The sequence below is a fragment of the Callithrix jacchus genome, chromosome 21, assembly GCF_049354715.1.
Source record: "Callithrix jacchus isolate 240 chromosome 21, calJac240_pri, whole genome shotgun sequence".
Lineage (NCBI taxonomy): Eukaryota > Metazoa > Chordata > Mammalia > Primates > Cebidae > Callithrix > Callithrix jacchus.
This window is the reverse complement of record NC_133522.1, coordinates 47888094-47910852: the sequence shown is the minus strand read 5'-3', so window position 1 is coordinate 47910852 and position 22759 is coordinate 47888094. Positions and strand designations below refer to the sequence as shown.

At 52.5% G+C, this 22759-nt stretch overlaps 1 protein-coding gene across 1 annotated transcript in view; it reads right to left on the bottom strand.

Annotated features, from left to right (window-relative positions):
• UMODL1 (uromodulin like 1) overlaps positions 1-22759 on the bottom strand; it is an 82188-nt gene that overhangs the window by 45290 nt on the left and 14139 nt on the right. The window contains exons 4-9 of the mRNA XM_054248944.2: positions 22046-22167; positions 18560-18746; positions 16608-16748; positions 7751-8005; positions 5645-5757; positions 3752-3971 (exon numbers count right to left, since the gene is read on the bottom strand). Coding sequence (XP_054104919.2) covers positions 3752-3971; positions 5645-5757; positions 7751-8005; positions 16608-16748; positions 18560-18746; positions 22046-22167 — 1038 coding nt within the window. The remainder of the gene's footprint in view (positions 1-3751; positions 3972-5644; positions 5758-7750; positions 8006-16607; positions 16749-18559; positions 18747-22045; positions 22168-22759) is intronic.

Sequence of the window (22759 nt, the reverse complement as noted above, 5' to 3'; positions counted from 1 at the left end):
AGGATGCTGCATGCTCCTCCCACTGGCCCTTCAGCTGGGACAAGGGCTGAGCCCTCTCCTGGAGGGGTGGGGACAGCTGCTCCAGAGGCTCCTAGCCCAGGTGCCCCTCCTGAGCTGGCCCCACCCAGAACAACAAGCTGGAGAGGGTCTGGGAGCAGGTACAGACCCCGGACCCCCTGGGCCACCCTGTCCCAGCAAGGCGTAGGCTCCTCAGTATGACCATGAGCTGTCCTTCAGGGCCCAGGGTGTTCTCTGGAAGTGATGCCCCTCAGACTCTCCTGGGGCCATGTGTCAGATTCACACTGGGAGAAAGAGAGCACAGAGCACCTGGGCCTAATGCCACCGCGAATGGATGCTGGACAAACCACAGTGCCCGTGAGCCTAAGGAAAGGAAGCAGCCTGCAGTAGGTGAGCCTGGCCAGCAGGTGAGGGGGACGGCAACAGCCCCAGGCCAGGACCCTTGCTCACGGCCCTTCTCCCAGTCTGCAGAGGGGCTGGAAGGGCCTGGCACAGTGGCGAGGCCGGTGGGAGCAGGCAGCTGACGGGAATCTTTGAGGAGCTCAGCTCAGTCTGCTCTGACTGGCCCCAGGAGAAGCAGCATGATTCCGGGGCCCCAGAAGACCCAAATGGCCTCTCACGTAGAAGGATGCCAGCGGGGGTCCCGCTCCTCTGGCCGAGGTTGGTGCAGAGGGTTCACAGCAGTGCCTCATAGAAGCCCATTGATGGCCCTCACTCTAGGACAAACAGGCACGGTATGAGAATCTCTCCTGAGAATGGGGGAGAGGAGGAGCAGGGGCGGTGCTGTTAGGAGCAAGAGATTGAATGGGAGTGATGTGAGGGGCAGAGAGAGGAGCCCAGAGATGAGGAAGGGCCAGTGGGAACCCAAGGGTCACTAGGCGACCTTCCTAGGTGAGCTCTCAGCCAAGATATGAAAGTGAATCCTGGAGTTAACCCTGAACAGTGGAGGAACATCGGAAATGCCCGTCGCCATGCGCAGGCGCTGGACCAAACCCACGCAGGCATTGTCCCTCGATTTACCCCACCGCCATAGGAGGGGGCATGTTGCTGTAATCTTCTCGTTTCACAGAGGAGCATCCTGAGGCCCAGAAAGAGGAAGTCATCTGTGCAGTGTCACATAGTGAGTGAGTGTCAGAGCTGGGATTCCAACCGGTTCCGCCGCCTCCCATGAGGCAGTGAGCAGGAGGCATGGCTGCACTGTGAGGGTGCAGCTCATAGGCACAGGGGGCGGCTCGGCCTCCAGGCCTCCCAGCACGGGCCGTACCTTCCTGGGGAAAGACTGGACACATGGCCACCGGCACAGTTCACCACGACTGGCTCAGGAAACCCCAGGCCCCAGGATGGATGGCCTAACGGTAAAGATAAGGTCATGACAGCCTGACCCCTGCACGGGCTGTGGCCCTTGTCACCCACGGGCAGTGCGCGCTCCTGAACGACTCAGGGAAGCTCCAGTTGTGCCAACGACAGTGTTTCCATGTGGGCCACAGCGCAAATGCCTTTTCTTCTTCCAAGGAGCTCTTTTTGTGTTTTGGTTTCTTGGTTTTTTTTTTTGCAGTGGTATCAAATGTCTTCTGCAGGTCCTCGCCGTGAAGGTGGGGCTCTCAGGGAGGGGTGGGAGTCCCCATGGAAGCTGGGCTCAGGCCTCACACTGCCTCCCCAGGTAGGGGCAGTGCCCACGGTTGCTCCCCTAGCCGTGGAGTCTGAAGACACCAGTGGTAACAGAGCCAAAAGATAGCAGAGGCAGGGCTATCTCCCCAGCCACGCACAGACCAAGGCGTGACCATTGCTGGCCACACAGCCAACCCCCCAGCTCAGGGACTGGCCCGCAGCAGCACCTCAGCTCCGAAAGGTGTAGGAAGCAGCCCAGAGCCTGCGGTGACCCCGCCGGGCAAGAGCCTGCCCAAGGAGCTTAACACCTTCTGCGGGGACACTGGAACTGCGTGGGGAATGGGTGGTGGGAATACTTAAGACAGAGCATCCAGTCCGCAGGATGCAAGACATGAGCCTCCTGTGGCTGTCATCACGAACACCACCAGCTGGGGGGCCTGAAATGACACAGATGATATATTCCCACCATTCCAGAAGCCGGAAGTCCAAACTCAAGGTGTCGGCCGGGCTGCCCTCCCTCTGGGCTCCAGCAAAGGAGCTTTCCCATGCCTCTTCCAGGGTCTTATCTCGTGGCTCCACGAGTTCCTTGGCTTGCGACCGTGTCACTCCAATCTTGGCCTCTGTGTCTGTGTCTCCTCTTCTTGTCTCATATAAAGACACTTGTCATTGGACTTCAGGCCCACCCCAAATCCAACGGCAGGAGGGCCTCATCTTGACATCCTCACCTTAATCATATCTGCAAAGACCCTTATTCCAAATAAGGTCACATTCTGAAATTCCAGGTGAACATATCTTTTTGGAGGGGCCACCACTCAACCCATGACATCCCTGCTGTCCAAGTTCTCATTTGGCAGGGTTCCAGCATCTCCTGAGCCCTGGTCCCAGAGGACAGGAGGAGGGAGGCAGGGAGGTGTGGAGGATGGGCTTGGCTGCATCCATCTGAAGGCTGAATCCCCCAGAAGGTTGGATCATGAAGTCACATACTGAGCACCCTGCTGGGGCATACACTGTGGACCCCACCCACAGGCCCTACCCTGCAGCCCAGCTAGGTGGCATCTCACCAGGTACAAGGGACATTGCAGTATCCCCATCCTTAGGGGATGCCAAGTGAACAGACTGACCCCCAGGCTGAGGTTTCCAGGCATGACTTTGAAGCACAGATGCCCCCTAACGCCCCCCCCAGTTCTTCCCAGCACCTCCTGGTGGGGGAAGGTTGGGACTGCAAGCCAGCACGTGGCTGAGCTCCAAGACCCAGCACCCCAGGAGATGCCCACTCCACAGATTGAGCCCAAAACTGGAGCTTGTGGATCTAGAGACTGCATATGGCCTCACTGTGAGGAGAGAGCTTTGTGCCTGCTGTGGGATGGCAAAAACCTGGTCTCTGTCTCTCTCTTTAACTCTCTGCCTTTTCAGCTGTCCTCTGTCCATGACCTCCTGCTTTAAGGCAACACCAAGTAAAATGAAACAACACACAAGGTAATGAAATAGACCCACAGAGGCTGGGCACAGTGGCTCACACCTGTAATCCCAGAACTTCGGGAGGCTAAGGTGGGTGGATCATCCGAGCTGGCCAACATGGTGAGACCATCCTGGCCAACATGGTGAAACCACGTCTCTACTAAAAATACAAAATTAGCCAGGCGTGGTGGTGGGCACCTGTAATTCCAGCTACTCGGGAGGCTGAGGCAGGAGAATCACTTGAACCCAGGAGGTGGAGGTTGCAGTGAGCTGAGATCATGCCACTGCATTCCAGCCTGGGTAACAAGAGCAAGACCCTGTCTCAAAAAAAAGAAAGAAAAAAAAATAGACCCACAGGTGGGCAATTGCACAGCTGCCCAGAAGTGCTAGGGGGACCTGACCACAGACACAGTGAACTCCTGTCCCCTTCCGCAGAGGGGACCCTCCAGCCCCGTTTCATTCAGTGTCCTGTGCTGACTGGTGAGACGCAGGTGGGCTGGTTGTTCAGGGCTACTGCCCCGGCCCCTGGTTCCGGTGGAGGAAGCTAGAATAAGGATTTACATTTCTTTACCCTTTGAAATAATGGAAAGACTGACTCAAATAAAATCACCAAGAGGGCTTCTGAGCTGGAGGGCAGCAGGCAGCAGAGCGGATGGCCGGACTGTACCTTGCACGAGTGTCCCCTGCTGGTCAATCTGGAACACTGTGCTTGCCAGCAGGGACTGGAGCATTGGGGCCAGCGTGGAGACACCCACAGGAACCCTGGGGTCCTGCACGGTAAGCCTGAGCCTCACGGCCACGCTTCCCGCCTGGAGAGACACGATGTGCATCCTCAGTTTCCCACTTTGGTACAAGTCAGACACCACCGGCGGGAAGGAGCTCTCGACCTAGCCAAGAAGAGGCAACAGCTATTCAGACAGGGCAGACACCCATGCACGCCTTCACCACCATTAAGCAGGGTTCCAGGCATGACCGATGGATGGCACATGGACCTCTCTGTCTCCTCTACAATCAATAGGAGGCACCCAGCAACCAGCTTCTCAGAGCAAGCAGAGAGCCTCCTGTTCACAGCACCTGAGCTGAGCTTTCCCTGGGACGGCCGGGCCTCACCTGGTGTGTGCTGGAGACTCACAGTGACCACTACAATCAAGCTCCCAGTTGTGGAGCATCAGATGAACAATCCCCTCTTGAGTGTCCTGAAAACTGGTACGAAGGTCACATGTGTGAGTGTCCAAGAAAGACTACTGGACTGATTGATAGATGGATTGATGGATGGACTGATGGATGGACTAATGGATGGATTGATGATGGATGGATTGATAGATGGACTGATAGATGGATTGATAGATGGAGAGGCCTCACCAAGGAACAATGCCTACGGCCATTTGCAGCTGTCCCCTCACTTACTAGGCTGTATCCTGCAGGAGACACACACATAGAGCCAGGTGCTCAGGACTGCCCATGCCCAAGCAAGGGAGATACCAGCCTGGTTCCCTGCCTTTCCACCACCCCACACTTGCACACACGATGAGTTAACATTAAAAAAGAGGGAATTATCTGAAAACATTCAAAACCGGATTCCCCTGCAGGTGAATGTTGGGAAGCATCCTCTGTGGCTCTCCGGCATTTCTACACATCTTGCAAGTAGAAGCCCTTTGTTTTAGAATCTCTTTCCAAGGATATTTGCATAGTGAACAGCCTTGGGAGGGAGAGATAGTGGCCCCCTCCAGAGCAAAGGGCAGGCTTGTTACTGTCCAATGTAACAGATAATTTCTACTTCTGGAGCAAGTGCCTGCACCCATTATAAAAGATTCAGGTTCCCTAGGATCAGGGATCCTCAGCTCAGGTGCAGACGCACTTTGCGTGCTTCGTTCCCTGGGCCCCGTGCATCACCTCTGTGGGACTCGGTGCAGGAAATGGCACAAAAGCACATGCATGCTGCCTGCTGTGCTGTGAGTAATACAGTCTTTTGTCTCTGGCCCAGGAGTCTCATGTCTTCTGCCAGCATCCATGAAACTGTGGCAGACTCACTTGTGAGTTTGCAGGGAGGGTAAAACCTCAGACCTTATGTGATTCTTGGCAGCTTAGGAAGTCACTCTTCTCTCCAGTGCCGCATCTGTGCATAGACAGTGCTGCACACTGGCTCGATTCTCCCTGGCTGGTCTGCTGATGTCTCCCTTTAGCCACGAGGGAGGAATGGATGCCATGATTGTAGATAAATGCTTCGCTAATGAAGCTACCCCAGACTGGAGGACAGAGCCCTCAGACAGAAGATTCCGCAGAAAACCCAGCAGTAGGATTAAGTGGTGTAGACCATTTGAATAAAGGCACATATTTTAAAGAGGGATGGCCCCAGTATCTGGATTAAGTACCGAATGAAAGCAGGGGGAAACTTGAGAAATTACTGTGCGATTTGCCTTTGGCTTCCCCTGAAGCTGAAATAACATGTATTTTTGCCACAATCCCAGAGGAAGAGCTGGGCAGGAATTCACGGCTTCTGTTTGATGGCCTCGCTCAAAACACCCAAGAAAAGGTTTGTGTGTCTGCATTGCGGCTTTACCTCGTGAAGCAGCTCTCTGGAAAAGGCCTGGTACTCCACGCTGCTGCGGTCACGTAACTGCTCCGTCAGGTTTCGGTTTACGATCTTTATTGTGACTTCAAACACCTGGGCTTCTAAGACAGACAGTGAAACAGATCAGCCCGTGGTCAAAAGTCGCACACTTTTCTGTTAATGTTTGCTGTGAAGCCTATTCTTTGGTGGGGAATTTTTTTTAATAGAGTGAGGCATGAATCTTCGATTGAGGTATCCTAATTGGGGGGAATAAATGTAAGAAATGAAAGAATAAACACACACTTTTATGTCCAGGGCAGAGGCATCCCAGGAAGGAGGTACAAACGTCACACACAAGCCATACCCACAGGAACTGGGATTCAACCAGTGCACAAAGGGTCCTTTCCCGTGGGGTGGCTGCAGCTTTCCTCTGCCCTGTTCACAATCACAGGGCCCAGCGGGTACTCACATGGGGCCCTTACTCAGGCCTCCAACATCAGGGTGACCAACAGATTCCAACCTGCCTGGGGACGTCCCAGCATTGAGCTCTGAAAGTCCCGCCTCTCAAGAACGTGCTCTGTGACAGTCAAACTGGTAGGGTTGCTCACTTACAAGGGAGGTTGCCTTATTTTTGGACATAAACGAAGATGGAAAAAAGGTTCAAGATGGGACATGGAATATTCGTCTCTCATTACTAAGAGGAAACCCAGCATGCACAACCCAAGAGCCGGCGGGCCCGGGAGCAGACTGGCCACAATTCTGCACATGTCTCCAGTTATGTAACAGCCACCCACAGCTGTGCCCCACCCTGGCACTCAGCCAGCTGGCAAGGTATGGGCCATCAGAGAGTGTGTCACCTGTGCACGCCACACTTAAGGCAGCAGAAATGCCATCGATGTTGTATGTTGTATATTTCCCAGTTAGGGCCCCTGTGGATCTCCTGTCTTAGCAGGAGGGAGGAGCACCCCTTGTGTCTGATTCTCAGGCCCCAACAAATCGCAGAGCACTGTGCACAGGCGGCCTCCTCCAGGGCCCTGGGAATTGGACTCCCCAGAGGCTCTGAGCATCAGCTGCCACCATAACACCTGCTGCCTCCCGGCATCACAGGCTCATGACAAGGAGAAATTAGACAAGATGGAATTAGACAAGGCCTTTAAAGCAAACTGAGCTGCTTAAAAACGGCTCTACAAAAAAAAAAAAAAAAAAAAAGGCATTTGTATCATATGGAAAAGGAAAGAAAAGGCTGGGATGTGGAGCAGGTCGGTAATCCAAGAGTCTTCCAAATTATTTGTGCCTGATGTTGGCATGTAAGTTTTTTCCGGAGGGCACGGGGTTGGTGGGGTGGGCGCTGCTCAAGTCATTCCTGGGTTTCCTCCTGGGGTCACTTGAGCCCAGGAGTTTGAGACCAGCCTGAGCAACCTGGCAAGACTCCATGTTTATGAAAAATTAAATAATTAGCCAGGCATGGTGGTGTGTGCCTGTGGTCCCACCTACAAGGGAGGCTGAGGTGGGAGGATCACAGGGTCACTTGAGGGGAAGGGGTTGAGGCTGCAGTGAGCTGTGATCGCACCACTGCACTCCAGCCTGGGTGACAGAGCAAGATCCTGTCTCAAAAAGAAAAAAGTTTCCTCCCGGCACAAATATGGTGGGCACTGCATTCGCTCTGCACGCATCACGCGGAAGCGAGGCACGAAAACAACAGCAATGCTCCTCTCTCAGGAACTCAGACGGCCTCGGCGCCGCAGGGTAAGCATGACAGGGTAGGTCCTGATCTGCCTGCCAGGAGCTGCCACCTTCTGCTTCATTATCACAATTTTATATTTCTTTGCTTCCCTCTAGCTGATGCCTTGTCGATGCTTCTGAGTCCACATGTCGTCCCCTCTCACGGCAGAGTGAACCCTGAACAGGACGAGATGAAGGGAAGCGAGGGAGCCCGGGAAGGTACCAGCAGGCGAGTGCAATGTGGGGCAGGCTGTGGGACAGCTTGGAGGGAACGGAGGAAGTGCGGGGAGATCCGTGACTACTGGTGCCCACAAAGCGCCGGAGCCACAGGACTGGGACCGAGGACGGCAAGCTTGCGAGCTAACGGGGGTCTCTGGCTGGTGGCCTTCTTACCGGTCTTGACGGTCAGCATGGTGGAGACATCTGCCCCGCACCCCTGGTAGCTGGTCTTCACCCTGTAGAGCACTCCAGCCTCCAGCCCAGATACTGCCAGTGCCAGGCCCCGTGTCCTGGCGCTCCTGAGCAACTCCTCACCCCGGTAAACCCGGACATAGAAAGTGCGGTTCTGCGTAGAATTCAAACGCCAGGATACTTGAAAACCGCCACCGGTGACATTGAGGATCCTGTAGTCACTGAGTGTAGGGCAATCTGTGAAATCACAGAAAGAGAAGACCAGCATAGGGTCAGCGAGGGCGGTTTTATCTTCTGAAGCAAGTGACGCGGCCTCGTCTCAGCTCGGTTCCCACCGATCTATTGATCAAGTTGAGTCATGCAGGACAGGACTTGCTTTCTTTTTTAACCAATTATAAATGAAACCCATTCATTCAAAACAGAGGCATCGATATTCTCTCTCCCCAGGCTTCTGAGTAATTTTGGAAGGTAGTTCAGGATTGCACCGGGTGACGGGGATATCTGAGATGAAACAGAGAGGCGAGAGGTCTGAAGCTGAAAGCGCAGCCCCTCTATCACTGAGCCACGTCAGAGGGTGGGGGTCATCCAAGTGGGCCTCGGTCCACACCGGGAATAGCATTGAGTCGTGGCGCTCTTGAGGTCCAGAATCTGTGATTTCTGCAAAGTCAGAACGCTATCTCTCTCGGGACCCGCCAGCAGCCATTGTATGGAAAACATCTGCAGCAATGGCCCTGACAGTGTCAGGTTTCAGTGCCTCGTCTGCAAATACCCACTTGGCAGCCTGTCCCAGGGCCCCGGGCCACTCTGATTCACGACAAGCAAGCACTTGATCATTTGCACAAGAACTTCTGCACTGGGATGACTCTGGGATCACGCAGTAAACAGTGGCCCCGTCAGGAAGCAGGACTCCGAAATCAGGCCGTTTCCTTTACCGTCCTTTTCATGCTTTCCTATTGAAATCCGTGCCTTAGGGAGCAACGTTCTGATGGACCAACCTATATATATTCTAGTGCTCAAACAGCACTGAAGCTCTTTTTTGGTTGAAAAAATTCTGGCTGTACAGCAAGTATCTGGGCAGTAAGGATTATATAAAAACTCGATGGCCCCCAGGCTAGCCACCAATATTTTCACATCGGAAGGTAAGTTCTATAAAAACAAGCGGCCGGGACCATCCTGGTCAACAAGGTGAAACCCCGTCTCTACTAAAAATACAAAAAATTAGCTGGGCATGGTGGTGCGCGCCTGTAATCCCAGCTACTTGGGAGGCTGAGGCAGGAGAATTGCCTGAACCCAGGAGGCGGAGGTTGTGGTGAGCCAAGATCGCGCCATTGCACTCCAGCCTGGGTAACAAGAGCGAAACTCCATCTCAAAAAAAAAAAGAAAAAGAAAAAAATACGAGCAACGAGGAACTTTTAAAAATGTAGTTTGCAAAAGCATGGTAAAGAAAGTCATTTTATAATGTGTGGCTTCCCAAAGCCTCTTATGTAAGGATTGGTAGGATATATGCTTTCCATTATCGTGAAAAAATTCTGTTTTTAGACACAGGTATCTGCTTTCTCTCAATCACAAATTAAAAAAAGAGAAAACCAACACAATCCAACTCATTTCCCTTTTTGCCTTGGCTGTCAAGAGGCTCAGAATCCAAAGTAATGCCCAGTCACCACCAGGCGAGATAGCCCTGCTGTCTCCTCCTTCCAACCCGAGACTAAGCTGCCTCTTTTGAATCTTGGTCCCTGTGAAGGTGAGCTTTTCCAATGAAAACCCTGCCACTCCACCTCCCAGTAGATGGGCATCTATTACTGGAATCTGGACAGGCTCACTCGGACAGGGTTAGTGACAGCCATCCAAATTCTGATGCTGCCAATAACACTGTTAGGCTGTGGGGTAGAACACCGTTCTTAAAAGACACGTCTATACTTTTTACAGGATTGTCCAGTGACTTTCTGCACACTGAGCAGGGAAACAGACACGGATGCTGGTTCATACTTTACGGTATTTTCTTTTGCGGCAAGAAAAGCAGAAATGCTTCAACTGAGGGTGGCCCAAACCTTGGGACCTGAGAGTGTGGGTGGCACCCCTGTCTCCAGGGTCACCAGAACCCTGGAATCAAAAAAGACCCCCCACTGCCTGGCCTTCTAACAACCACTCAGCTTTTTAAAGTCTGTTTCTTGGGAACATATGTCTCACTGAGAAAGGAAGGAAGGGCTACCATTGCTTTTCCGAAAAGTCTGCTAAAAGCACTGTCGGTTCTATTTTTGTACAGGCAGGACACAGCCCGAAGCATTTTGTATCCACTTCGGTGGAGGATGGGGTGACAGCGAAACGCCCTGCAGATAGGAAAGTGGGTCAACGCGAGCGGGCCCAGCAGCTTGAACAGCAGCCCCCAGCCCACACCCAGGGCTCCAGCCCTGCCTCCTCGCTGCCGTCATCTCAAACTTGACATGGAACGAGAGAGCACATGGCTGGGACAACAGATGGCCCACCCAGATTACCGGCCACTTAAAAGCACATTCTATGAGGAGTGCTTCCAAGCAGAGTGCAGTTAAAATTGAAATGGTGTCTGTATGAATTTGAAAAGAACACAGCGGAATGGTGTTTAGAAAGAAGGCTCGGAGCGCGCGCGGCTGGCAAGGCATACTTTACCTCTTTTAATAAACATATTCACTCTTTCAGTTAAGATGCCAGTGGCTTTTTGGATCACTGGATGGGGGACTTGCCAACCTGGTGTTTCAAGCGCTGTGAAACCCTCCGAGGCATCTGTGGAAGCTGCCATCAGTGACTTCTGCAGCTAGGAGAGATTGTGAGCATTTGGAGAAAGAGTCTTATCTAATCCAAAGGAATGCATTCTCCCCGAGGACGACGTTCCCATCCAGTGTCTGTGTGGCGCTTTCTCCTGTCTGTTACTTTGAAGCATTTGGCATTGTCCATATCTGACCATGTTTGACCAATGAGGGCACCAATTTCTTATGGCTCATTTTTTTTTTTTTGAGCATCTGCTATGCACCCAGCATTGCCATAAGACCGGGAAAACAATGAAGAGTCAATGTCCAGAGCGTCCAAGCCAGCACAGCCACGGTAGGAACTTGCAGGGAGCTAGGAATTAACTCCCGGCATGAGCCCCCTGCAGCTCTCCCTCCCATGACATCCATGTCACAAACCAGCCAAGCTATTGGCGACATGGTTATAGATGAAGTTTCCTGGGTGCTGTGTACACAAGACATGGTATCCTCTGCAGTCCTTACAGCAATCCCAGGTAATAGGATCTAGGATCCCCATTTCACAGAGGACAAAACTGAGGCCTAGAAAGGTCAAGTAGGTGGTAAATGGCAAAGCTGAACAATAGCAAATGGCAGAGTGCACTTGCTCCGCTACTAAGCTGTCCTAGCACAGTACGAGGCTGAATCATGACCTTCAGAGATACCAGGTCCTAATCCCTGCGACCTAAGAATATGACCTTATTTGGAAAAGGAATCTTTGCAGATGTGATTCAGTGAAGCATCTTCAGATGGAAAGATTATCCTGGATTTCCTAGTTCCATCCTAAATGCAATCACAAGTGTCTTTGTAAGAGAGAATCAGGGAGATTAGCACAAACACACACACACACACACACACACGCAGGCGATATGAAGCTGGAGTGGAGAGGTGGAGAGAGAACAAAGATGTTCACTTAGAAGATGGAGTGGGGCTAGGCATGGTGGCTCACGACTAATCCTAGCTCTTTGGGAGGCCAATGTGGGCGGATGGCTTGAGCCCTGGAGTTCGAAACCAGCCTGGGCAATATAGTGAGACCCCATCTTTACAAAAAATGCAAAAATTAGCCGGACGTGGTGATGTGTGTCTGTAGTCCCAGCTACGTGGGGGGCTGAGGTAGGAGGATCAATTGACCTGGGAGATGGAGGCTGCAGTAGGCCAAAATTGTGCCACTGCACTTCAGCCTGAGTGACAGAGCAAGACCCTTTCAACAACAACAAAAATCTAACAAGAAGAAGGCGTGATGCAGCCACAAGCCAAGGAATGCTGGCCACCACCAGAGGGCAGAGGGCAAGGAATGAGTTCTCCTAGAGCCTCCGGGTGCACAGCCCTGCTGGCATCCTGATTTGGGCCCAGTGTAACTATCTCAACTTTGTGGTGTTCAGAACTGTGAAAGGATACATTTCTCTTGTTTGAAGCCACCTAGTTCAGGGGTCTCTGTTAGGAAATCCCAGGAAATTTATGTATCTCCCAACCCTTCTTTAATTCACTTTCAAGGCAGCCGTTCCTGTGGCTGGACAGCACAGCTTGGAGAGTTTTCTTTTCTTCTTCTTTTTTGAGACAAAGTCTTGTTCTGTCGCCAGGCTGGAATGCAATGGCGCGATCTCAGCTCACTGCAACCTCTGCCTCCTGGGTTCAAGTGATTCTCCTGCCTCAGCCTCCTGAGTAGCTGGGATTACAGGTACCTGCCACCACACCAGGCTAATTTTTATATGTTTAGGAGAGATGGGGTTTCACCATCTTGGCCAGGCTGGTCTTGAACTCCTGACCTCGTGATCCATCCGCCTCAGCCTCCCAAAGTGCTGGGATTACAGATGTGAGCCCCTGTGACTAGCCAGAGAGTTTTCCTTGTATTGCAAAACCAACCAACTTCTAACATGCTAAGGTCAATGTCTCTTGTTGGACAGACCTTGGGGTGTTTTAAAACTAGAAATCTTCCTCCCACCCCTGACTCCTCCCTTCCAGGGTAGGCCCCTATAACTTGGTTGTTGTTGTTTTATTAGCCAGGACACCTTCCTTTGGTTACCCTTAAATGAGGACCCTTTTCAGTGTCCCCCTTAAAATGTGGCCCTAGAAAGTGCTGCTCTTGACTGTGTTTGTGTGACCCAAGGGCACGGCAATGTGGATAATCCAAACTCCAGGCTCCAGAGCCCTTGCTCCACAGCCCTCCCCTCCACAGGTAGAAACACAAGTCCAGCACTTTGCCTCTTTCTGGGTGAAACACCCTGAATTCTCCACGTCTGACAGTCTGGGCCCTTGTTTCTTCCAGGCAGCTGTGACTCATCTCTGGTTCAGCAGGGAAGGTGCTGGGGACGCTGCTTCCCTTAGCAATACACAATTGGAATCACTCTAGATTTCGGGTCTGGAAACACTGGACGAGTGTGTCCTGCCCTATCAGAAGTGAGGCCAGGACCGCACAGCCTCCCATTTGTGTGTGGCGGTTGCTCAAGTGGCCCTGTGTCCTGACGCAATCTGGCAGCTCACCGTGCCAAGCAACACAGCAGAGCGTGACTGCCAACCATGAATAGAATCTAATATTTTTCCAGATGACTGACCAGGGTAAAAATAACTATTTGGAAACTACCTGTTTTCCAATCTTCTGTGCTCACAAAAGGGACGGGACTCTCACCCTGGAAGCCACAAAGTAGAAATCTACAGACGGTTGTTTGCAGAGCTCAGTGGGTGTCGTGGGGTGCGGAGGGCACTCAGGTCAAGGCCACGTCCTGCGGGTAGTGGAGTGTTCGAGTGTTTTGCTGCCAGATCTGGGCTGGAACTTGCCTTTTCTTTCTTTCTTTCTTTTTTTTTTTTTTTTTTGTAACACCTGGAGACTCTGGGGATGGCCACAGTGATCCAGGAAACCTTTGCAGAGTGCCTGCTCTTTTCAGGGAACCAGGGATTCATCTGCCGGCAGGCAGAAGGCGAGGCGGCTCTCCCCACAGCCTCATTCTGATAGGAGGGGAACATTCCTCGTTGGGGGGAGGCAGGAAGATCTGACCCTGGAGCCCTCCACATCCACAGCTGGCTCTGGGAACTGGTCCACTCCCTCCACCTCTTGCCTGCAGGTCCCTGAGAAGAGCCAGCCAATCAGAACCTTAGGCTGGGCACAAGGGCTCCTGCCTGCAGTCCCAGGGCTTTCGGAAGCCGAGGAGGGAGGATCTCTTGAGGCCTGGAGCTTGAGACCAGCCTGGGCTACACAGTGGGACCTCGTCTCTACAAAAAAATTTAAAAAGAGCCGTCTGTGGTGGTGCATGCCTGTGGTCCCAGCTGCTCCAGAGGCTGACGTGGGGGCCTGGGAGCTGAAGGCTGTAGTGACTGGTGATCACGCCACTGCCCTCCATCCAGCCTGAGTTAGACCCTGTCTCTACTAAAAACTAACGAAATAAATAAATAAAAATCAGAACCTTATGTTCCTTTGTTAAGTAAGGTCCTGGAACGCCAAAGAACATAATTTAATTTTTCTAGAACTGTTCCCAACTCTTGGTCCTAAGCACTCCTGAAGGTAGGAAAGGGCATGGCGATTTCCCTGGGTGCACCGGGACAAGGGCAGCCCCGGAAGATGGGGGAGAGGCCATCACACTCTCAGGCAGGCTCCTGTCAGAGGGCTCCTACGGAAGACAGTCTCGGGACAGGGGTGGCCGGAGTCGTGAACAGCCTGGCTCATGCGTATCTGCAGAGAACCAGCTTGGGGATCTCATGCAAGAAAAGGATCTTCCTCTGCCTCAATTTCCTCTTCTGAAACATGAGCTTAAGAAGAGTAGTTGCCCCTTGGGGTTACTGTAAGAATTTAAACAAGGCAATAGCCACGGAGTGCTGAGAGCAGAGCCCAGTACGGGTGAAGTCCCTGGCAGCTGCCAGCTCTGCTGTTATTGTCAACAAAGGGACTGTCCTCACTGCTGAGTCCCTTTTAAAAAAAAAGAACCTGCAGATTAAACGAGTAATGAATACAAATTGGGTGTAAGGAGATTCTCCATAACTCCTATCACGATATTACAGTTCCAGAGCCTTGGAAGCAGCAGAAGAGCTCCCGTGGTGGACTGGACTCAGAGCAGTATTAGAGGATTGCCTTAGAAGACCAATAATTATCCTGGTGAAGACCAGGCTTCTTCTCGGAAACTTAGTATACACTGTAGGAAGTGAAGAAAGCATGTAGCAAGATTTAAATAAGGTTAAAAATAGAAACCTGCCTTCAGTAAGGTCAAAACCTGGAAAAGAACAGGGACTAGAAAGAGCCCGGGCTCTGGGAGGTGTGGAATCAGCATCGCCTGTCTTTTGAGAGACCCCCGGGAGTCCACAGCCTCCTCCACATCAGGCCTTCCTTCCCTCAGCCTCTCCACAGTCAGGCTTCTCTGCAGGGTCCGGTGGTCGCCTTTCCCTCCTCCAGCTGTCTTCCTAACCAGGGCCGGCTGCTGGCTTCTTCCCGCCTGCTCTCCTTAAGTGAGTTCCCGTGGGCGCTTTCCTGCCCGGCGGCTGCCCATGCACATACCCTCCCGGCTTGCCTCCAGTTCACCACTTGCCCTTGCTCTCTTGGGGCTTGCTGAGCCTTCCCAGATGCTTCGCACGCCCTTCCTGCTGTTTTCCCACCTTGCCCACATCCTCTGCAGCCTCTTTTCCTGCACTGACCTGGCACGGATGGGGTTCTCTGGCCACAGGCCCTGGGCCTTTTCCCTTGTCTCAGCCATACCATGGTTTAAGTGTCACCTGGAGGCAGGTGACCCTGGACTCAGGAATGCAGCCGCCCGCCTCTGAACTCCAGCACCACACGTCCAACTCAGTCAGCACCCTGGCACCCCCACTCACTCCGTCTCAGCTGTAACTACTGCAGACAATAACAACAGCTGGCGTCTTCCCCGTCCCTCCCAATGGAAACGCCCTCTGCTCCCTTGTTCAGTCAAGACACCTGGACTCCGCATCTTTCCTGTTTCCTCCTGTTCACTGAATTCATCAGGAAGTTCCAGGGGTTCTAGCTCTAAAATGTTACCTGAATCCTCTTCTCCACCACCTTCTGCACCCTGGACTCCTGCACTCAGTGTATCGTCTTTACACACCTTCCCATGTTACAGACCACACCGTTACTTCTTATTCCAAGCCGCCTGATGGCAGAGCCAATCCTGCCTGCAGGTCCCGGTTGGTACACCCCTCCCCACTCCAGCAGGGACAGAGCCCGGCACGTTCTTGTACGTGCTTCCCCCTCACCTAGCAGGCTCTTCTGCTCTCCAGGCTGACCCTGCGAGGCTAGGGATGGTCCCAGCTTATCCCCGTGGTTCCAGTGCAGACATTGGTCATGCCCTTTCATGTGCCAAAATGTCTCCATTTCCTCAGTCCGCTAGACAGGCGGAGATCAGGACCTGCTGGGGCATGCGTCCATTACCAGCACTTAGCACAGCGAATTGCACCTAAATAAACATGCCCTAAGCTAAAGAATGAATGCAGGAGTGGCCTACTAGGACATCAGTAACGGTTGAAAGAACTAAGCATATTCTGTGCCCCTGAGCCAGCCGTTCCCTCCGGCAAGAAGAGTCTCTGGTTGAAAGTCCAGCTAGCCTTTAAAAAATGCCTTCGCCCTTTTCCCGTTAAAAAAAACAGTGCAGCTCACTGCCAGCACTCATTTAATTTTCTGTTAACATGAGCTTTGAGGTTGGAAATCTGATTTTCAATATGAAAATGAAATGTAAAGACTGTTCTTGGAGTTACTTCTAAACAGACCGAACAGCAGAATCGCCTGAATCATCAGAACCATCTATTTCAGAGAATCCGGGTTCAGCAAATGAATCTCTGGCCAGCACTGGTTCGAGAGCAGTGTGAGCATCACACTGAGGAATGCTGTTTTCTAGGATTTGACATTTTCGGCGATCGAGAGTCTCTATATTTTGTGAATGGAAATACCACTACTAAAAACAGAATCCTATAAATAGAATGACGTCTTTTGTTTCCAAAGTCAATATACCAGATTAATGCAAAGAAGCAAGCTATTTCATGGCACAGTTATCTCGGGGTAAGTGCTGCAGCCACCAGCCCTGCCAGTGAGTATTCCAGGGCAAACGGGAAGTAAGCCATTCCCACGCCATCCGAGAGAGCTCAGCCGTTACCTTCACACTCGGGGTTCGGCTTCCGGGGAGACGTGGCTGGAGCCTCCTGGTGACAGACGCACCGGTACGAACCCTCCAGGTTAGCACACAGTTCCCTTCCAGAACAGGTGTTGAGCTCGTCATAGAAACACTCATTGACATCTACGGGGAAGGAGAGCAGGACCCGTCCTCAGCAGTCGCAGCCACTTCATCCTCCTCATCCACCTGCACATGCGTGGCCTCCATGGACTCACACCATGGATTTGTGCCACGTGACCTGAGGGATCCCTTGGGCAGTGGTCCCGAGGAGGACTCTGGAAGCCTTGTCTTAGAGGGCCCTGTGCAGCTGCTGGCCGTCTTCATCCTAGCGGCGGCCCACATTCAGGCAGGGCTCATGGCTGGCTCACCTGGCAGCCTCCTGGGAGCAAATCACTTTGGGCTGAACTGAGTCTGAGTGGTCATGAAAAGATGGGGCCAAAACATCCCACCCCAAGCAGAAAGCAAAGGAATGGGTGTTTTCTGCACCAACAAGGAAACCCAGGGCCACCCCTGACGTTCTGAGGCTGGCCTCAGCCTCCCAGACAGAGCCATCTCACTGCAACCAGCCTCAGACATGGCCTCTTTATAATGCTGTCTAAGCACAGACAGGGACAAGCTCACGTGTCACCCACGAAATACCAACGCCCCTCTCTTGGCCAAAATTAGTGATTACTAGTTCCTTACAAATTGCAGCTTCCCATCATGCAATGCTTCCCGTCCTTTTGCTGAGAAGCATTGAGATTTCCAATCATGGAGTTGCCTCCACCTTCTGACAGCTTTCAATTTAGAACAAAATCACACTTCCCAAGACCCTCCCCAAACCACCCAGTCAAAACCCACATCCTAGAACAGGCTCTTTCTAACAGCGTCCTGCTGACTCACTGGTTCTCCACGGCGCAGGTTCTCCCTCACTGCCTCAAATAATAAACTCAACTGGTCTACCCACAGCTGTGCTCCTGCCACCTCTGGCCCGAGGACATTGGTGGGGCAGACGACAGAGCGAACACTCTGCTTAATGGCACAAGAGCAACGCAGCTTGGCTTTGAGGAACACGCGTGGATGGGAAGGGAGATCAATGCAATCGCTCGAGCTTTCACACGGCTCTGAGCCCCAGTGTCATCACCTGCGTCCTCAGTGTCACAGAAGAGGCTTCACCACAGCAGTCACCCTCCCGAAAAGCCCCAGGAGCAGCAGACTGGCCTGGCTGCCTCCTGCTTAGGGACAGGAAGGTGTATGGGAGCCTGGCAGTTTGCCTGGGGACTGTCTGTGGCTGCTACAGCAGCAGGGCTGAGTCCTTGAGACAACAGAGACCGCATGGGCCCACAAAGCCAAAAATATGTACCATCTGGTCCCTTTCAGATGAGGTTTCCCAATTCCTAACATAGAACGGTAACTACAAAGAACGGGTAATGTCTTCCAGAGACAAGGCCACGTCTGTGTGCTTTACCAGGTACAAACTCAGCTTCATACGAATTCTGCTGAAGGAGCCTTTGAGGTGCGAGGATGTCTTTGGCAAGCACGGGAAAGACGCAAGAGGGAAGTTTAGGAAACCAGAGAACTGAAGAAACACATTCTGCATGTGTGGCTCTGGGATTTGCCCTCTAGTGTCCACTAGGACGGATGGAGAAGCCTGCTGAGGGTGAAGGAGGCCAGAGGGAGCCGAGGAGAGATGGAGGGAAGGGGAGGGGGCAGGAAATGCGGGCTGAAACATGTTTTCACGGTCTGCACTTGGGGCTTGGAGTTTACAGGGTGAGCTGAAGGTGGGTCCCACGCCTGTGGGGTGAACACTCTTGAAGCAGTTACTCTTTCACTCCTGAACTTAAACCTCCTTTAAAAGGCAAAGGACTGGCCTGGCCTTAGCATCCACCTTGCATTTTGGCTGTTCAGGCCCCACCGTGCAGCCTCCCCGGAGAGAGGATCGTGGGAAGCCCAACCTTGCACCTGGACGCTGATCACTTCATAGGCACGCTTTGCGATGTCACCCAGCAGGCTGGAGACGTCAGCCACGGGCAATGGCCAAGGCAGGCCCAGCAGCAGCCGCGACACCGTGGTGGAGGCGTCCCCAGGGGCCGAGTGCAGGTGATGGACGGTGGAGGCCAATGGCTGCAGGGCACCGGTGACCTGTGAAGCCAGAATCAAAGCGTCACACAGCAGAAGGACACCCCGTCAGACAAACAAGGAGGCTGAGGCCACAGAGCTGAAATGAACTGTACACGTGCACACACCATTCCGCTCCTCAGAAAAGAACCTGTACAGTATTTACACATCTGTCACTATCCCAGCAAAAGTCCTGCAAACCAGAACCACCAACACCTTTCAGCACCAGTTATTACGGGCCGAATTCCATCCCTTAAAATCCATATGTCATCCCAGCACTTTGGGAGGCCGAGGTGGGCTGATCATGAAGTCAAGAGATCGAGACCTTCCAGACCAACATAATGAAACCCCATCTCTACTGAAAATACAAAAATTAGCTGGGTGTGGTGGCACCTGTAGACCCAGCTACTCAGGAGGCTGAGACAGGAGAATCACTTGAACCCTGGAGGCAGAGGTTGCAGTGAGCTGAGATTGTGTCACTGAACTCCAGCCTTGGAGACAGAGTGAGACATTGTCTCAAAAAAAAATCCGTATGTTGAAGTCCTGACCTCCAGTACCTCAAAATCTGACCTGATCTGGAAATAGGGTCACTGCGGATATGATTACTGAGGGTGGGTTCTAATTCAGTATGGCTGGTGCCATCATAAAAGGGGAGATTTGAACATAGAAACAGACATGAATGAGGGGAAGGCAATGGGAAGAGATGGAGACAGCCGTCTGCATGCCGAGCAGAGACGCCTGGAGGTCCACCTGCCAACACCGTGATTTCAGACTTTCCAGCTCCCGGAACTGGGAGAGAGTAAGTTTCTGTGGTTTGAAGCCCCCAGTCTGTGGTCCTCAGTTACAGTGGCCCCAGGACCCTAATACAGCAGCCGGCCCCAGGACCCTCCGTCTCCCACCCCTGCCAAGACTGCAGGTCTCTTGCAGCTGACGACAGAGAATTAGAACCAGAATTAGACCATCCGAGATCAAAAGCCAAGGTCTCCTGTTGTACACAACCAGCTTTTTTTTTTTTTTTTGAGGTTTAATGATCACTTTCCTCATTCCATATGCATTATTTTTATTTCAGCTTAATATCTTGAAATCTCAACCATTGGGAAGCCAGGTGAACCAGTAACTGCACAGCCAAGCCAGCGGTCCCCAAAATAAACTTTGCCAGCAACCCCCAAGTCTCCACTGAGAACCCAAAGGAGGTCTGGGGAGAGCTGGAGTCCTTCTCTGAGACGCGCTTGAAGCCCCTTCCTGGGAGGAGATGTGGCTGGTAACTTAGAAGACAGAAATGGGAAGCAGCACCGGCCTCGTCGGAACCCCTCATTCAGCAGCAGAAACGGGCCTCGGAGCCCAGCCCCTGAGGCCGCCAGAACCCCGTGCAAGGCAGGCACTTCTGCGGGGGCTCATGGTCTGGTTGGAGATGAAATCTACGCGAGGAGGCAGCAGGCGGCACGCGGCAACACTGAAAACTCAACCACCACAACATCTCAGGCCCCACACGTAACAGGAGGCTCAGGAACAACCTCAAGCTCTTTCTATGCATGATTTAAACTTGTGGCCCAGTCTCAGGCAGTTATGATGATTCCTTCTATTTATATATTTATTTAGAGACAGAGTGTCGCTCTTGTTGCCCAGGTTGGAGTGCAGTGGCACAATCTCAGCTCACTGCAACCTCCACCTTCCAGGTTCAAGCAATTCTTCTGTCTCAGCCTCCCCAGTAGCTGGGATTACAGGCATGTGCCACGATGCTTGTATTTCTAGTAGAGATAGGGTTTCATCATGTTGGCCAGGCTGGTCTTGAACTCCTGACCTCAAGGGATCCACCTGCTTCGGCCTCCCAAAGTGCTGGGATTACAGGTGTGAGCCACCACTCCTGGTTGATTATTTATATTTAATGGAGGAGGCACAGAGAGGTTAAGTGACTTCCTCACGGTCACATAGCTGATGAGTGGCAACACCAAGGCCAGGCAGTGTGGCTTTAGAGCCGGCTTCTTAATGGCCAATTGAGCAGCCCCCTCAACAAGCAAGGGGAAACAGGAGTCACTCCCAGCCCGGGCTGTGAAGGCTGAGGCTGCAGACCACCCATCCAGCAGCCCACCGGCCAGTGGCCCAGAACAACGTGAGGTGTGCACCATCTGCCCTGGGCTCCCAGCCAGCTTAGTCTAAAGGCTGAGGAACGCCGAAACCCTGGGTCTGACACCAAGCCCCCCAGGGACACAAGGGTGCACACAAGATCTGAAGCGCAGGATGGCCACACAGATGCCAAACAAAACACGGCCCTTGTCTGAAAAGTGCTCGGCATTTCCAGAGGCGGCAGCAGCACCTTAGACCAAGCTGGGGCCCCTCTGAGCATAGGCTCCTGTCCGCAGCTGGCCCTGAGGTCAGACCATCCCCAGGAGGGCCGCCTTGGGGGCACGCACTGCCCTATCCACGCTGGGATTCCCGAGACTGGTGGTGGCCTGAGCTCCAGAAGACATCCTGATTGGAAATCAGGGACAGTGGGCAATGTCTGCAGTCTGGGATATCACCCTGGGGTGCGCTCCTGACGTGTGGAGAGGCCAGGGGTGCTGCCAACCATCGGACCCCAGGGTGCTCTCCAGCCCCAGGCTAGGGTTTCCAATTTAGCACTCCCAGGATGGTGTGGGCTTCTCAAAAGCAGGAGCCAGAATGTGAGGGATTTGAGAGTGAGGCTGGTGAGGGAAGAGCTCCAGGCTTAGACTGTCTTTGCTGGGACTCCAGACCACTGCAAGCTCGGGAATCGGTGGTCTCCCCACAACGGGCGGGCCTGTGAGGGCACACACCTCACAACGCGTCCAATGGCACACTTCAGTTGACTGCATTTTGTTGCACACAAAGAGGTAAATGGCACCTCTTCGAAGCTGATTTTTTTAAGAATTAGAATTTGGGGCCAGGCACGGTGGCTGACACCTGTAACCCCAGCACTTTTGGAGGCCAAGGCAAGCAGATCACCTGAGGTCAGGAGTTCAAGACCAGCCTGGCCAACATGGTGAAACCCCATCTCTACTAAAAATACAAAAATTAGCAGGGCATGGTGGTGGGTGCCTGTAATCTCAGCTACTCAGGAGGCTGGGGCAGGAGAATTGCTTTAACCCAGGAGGTGGAGGTTGCAGTGAGCCAAGATCATGCCACTGTACTCCAGCCTGGGAGACTCTGTCTCAAAAAAAAAAAAAATTGGTTCAGACTCAGTCATTTGGGGTCACATGTGGAACATCACCCTCCCCAACCCCCAGGTCCCTTCCACAGCCCCACCTGAGTCTGCCTGAGCAGCTGCCAAAAGGAGCATGCAGACAGCCCCTATCTTTCTCACCCACCAAGGAGTGCAGGAGGCGCGTGTGGTTCAGGAGCCTGGGGTCCACTTGCTGGAGTTCCTTGAAGTCCATTTTCACCAGCATGGTGACGTTGTACCAGGAGCCCACAGGGTCCCTCTCTGGAGCTGCATAAGGGCAAACGTTGATGATTGTGGCCCCAGGACAGGTGGAAGTCACAAGGGCCACTGGGGTGGGGGCAGGAGAGGAAACGAGGCCCTGCTCTGCATTTACCTCCCTGCACAAAGGCAGCTGCCACAGGAGACGGGTGGGGATGTCCCACTGCCCGCCCCTCACTCCTCTCCATCCTAATGTCCCTTAGGACCACTGATCCCTGCTGGGGGTGAGCTGGGCCTTGACCCACAGCAGCAGGCCTTCCCTTGAAGAGATCAGCTTAGGAGCTAAATAGAGCCTGTCAGCCTCACTATGCCGTCATATATATTGATGTGGAAAAGGATTTTATTCTGTCATTATTTTATTGATACTACAAATATTGGATAGTAAAATATATATTACATAATATCTTGTAATATAATGGTATATTATCATATAATACTTGACATTGTGTATACTATCGTTTTATCACTTCACACTATACTAATGCCATAATATATATTTAAAATGTTAAACAATATGCCACATTATAAGTAACATATCTATGCCATCCCATTCTCTTGTATGCAGACCCCAATCAAAAGAGAACTTTCCAGACCAGCCCAG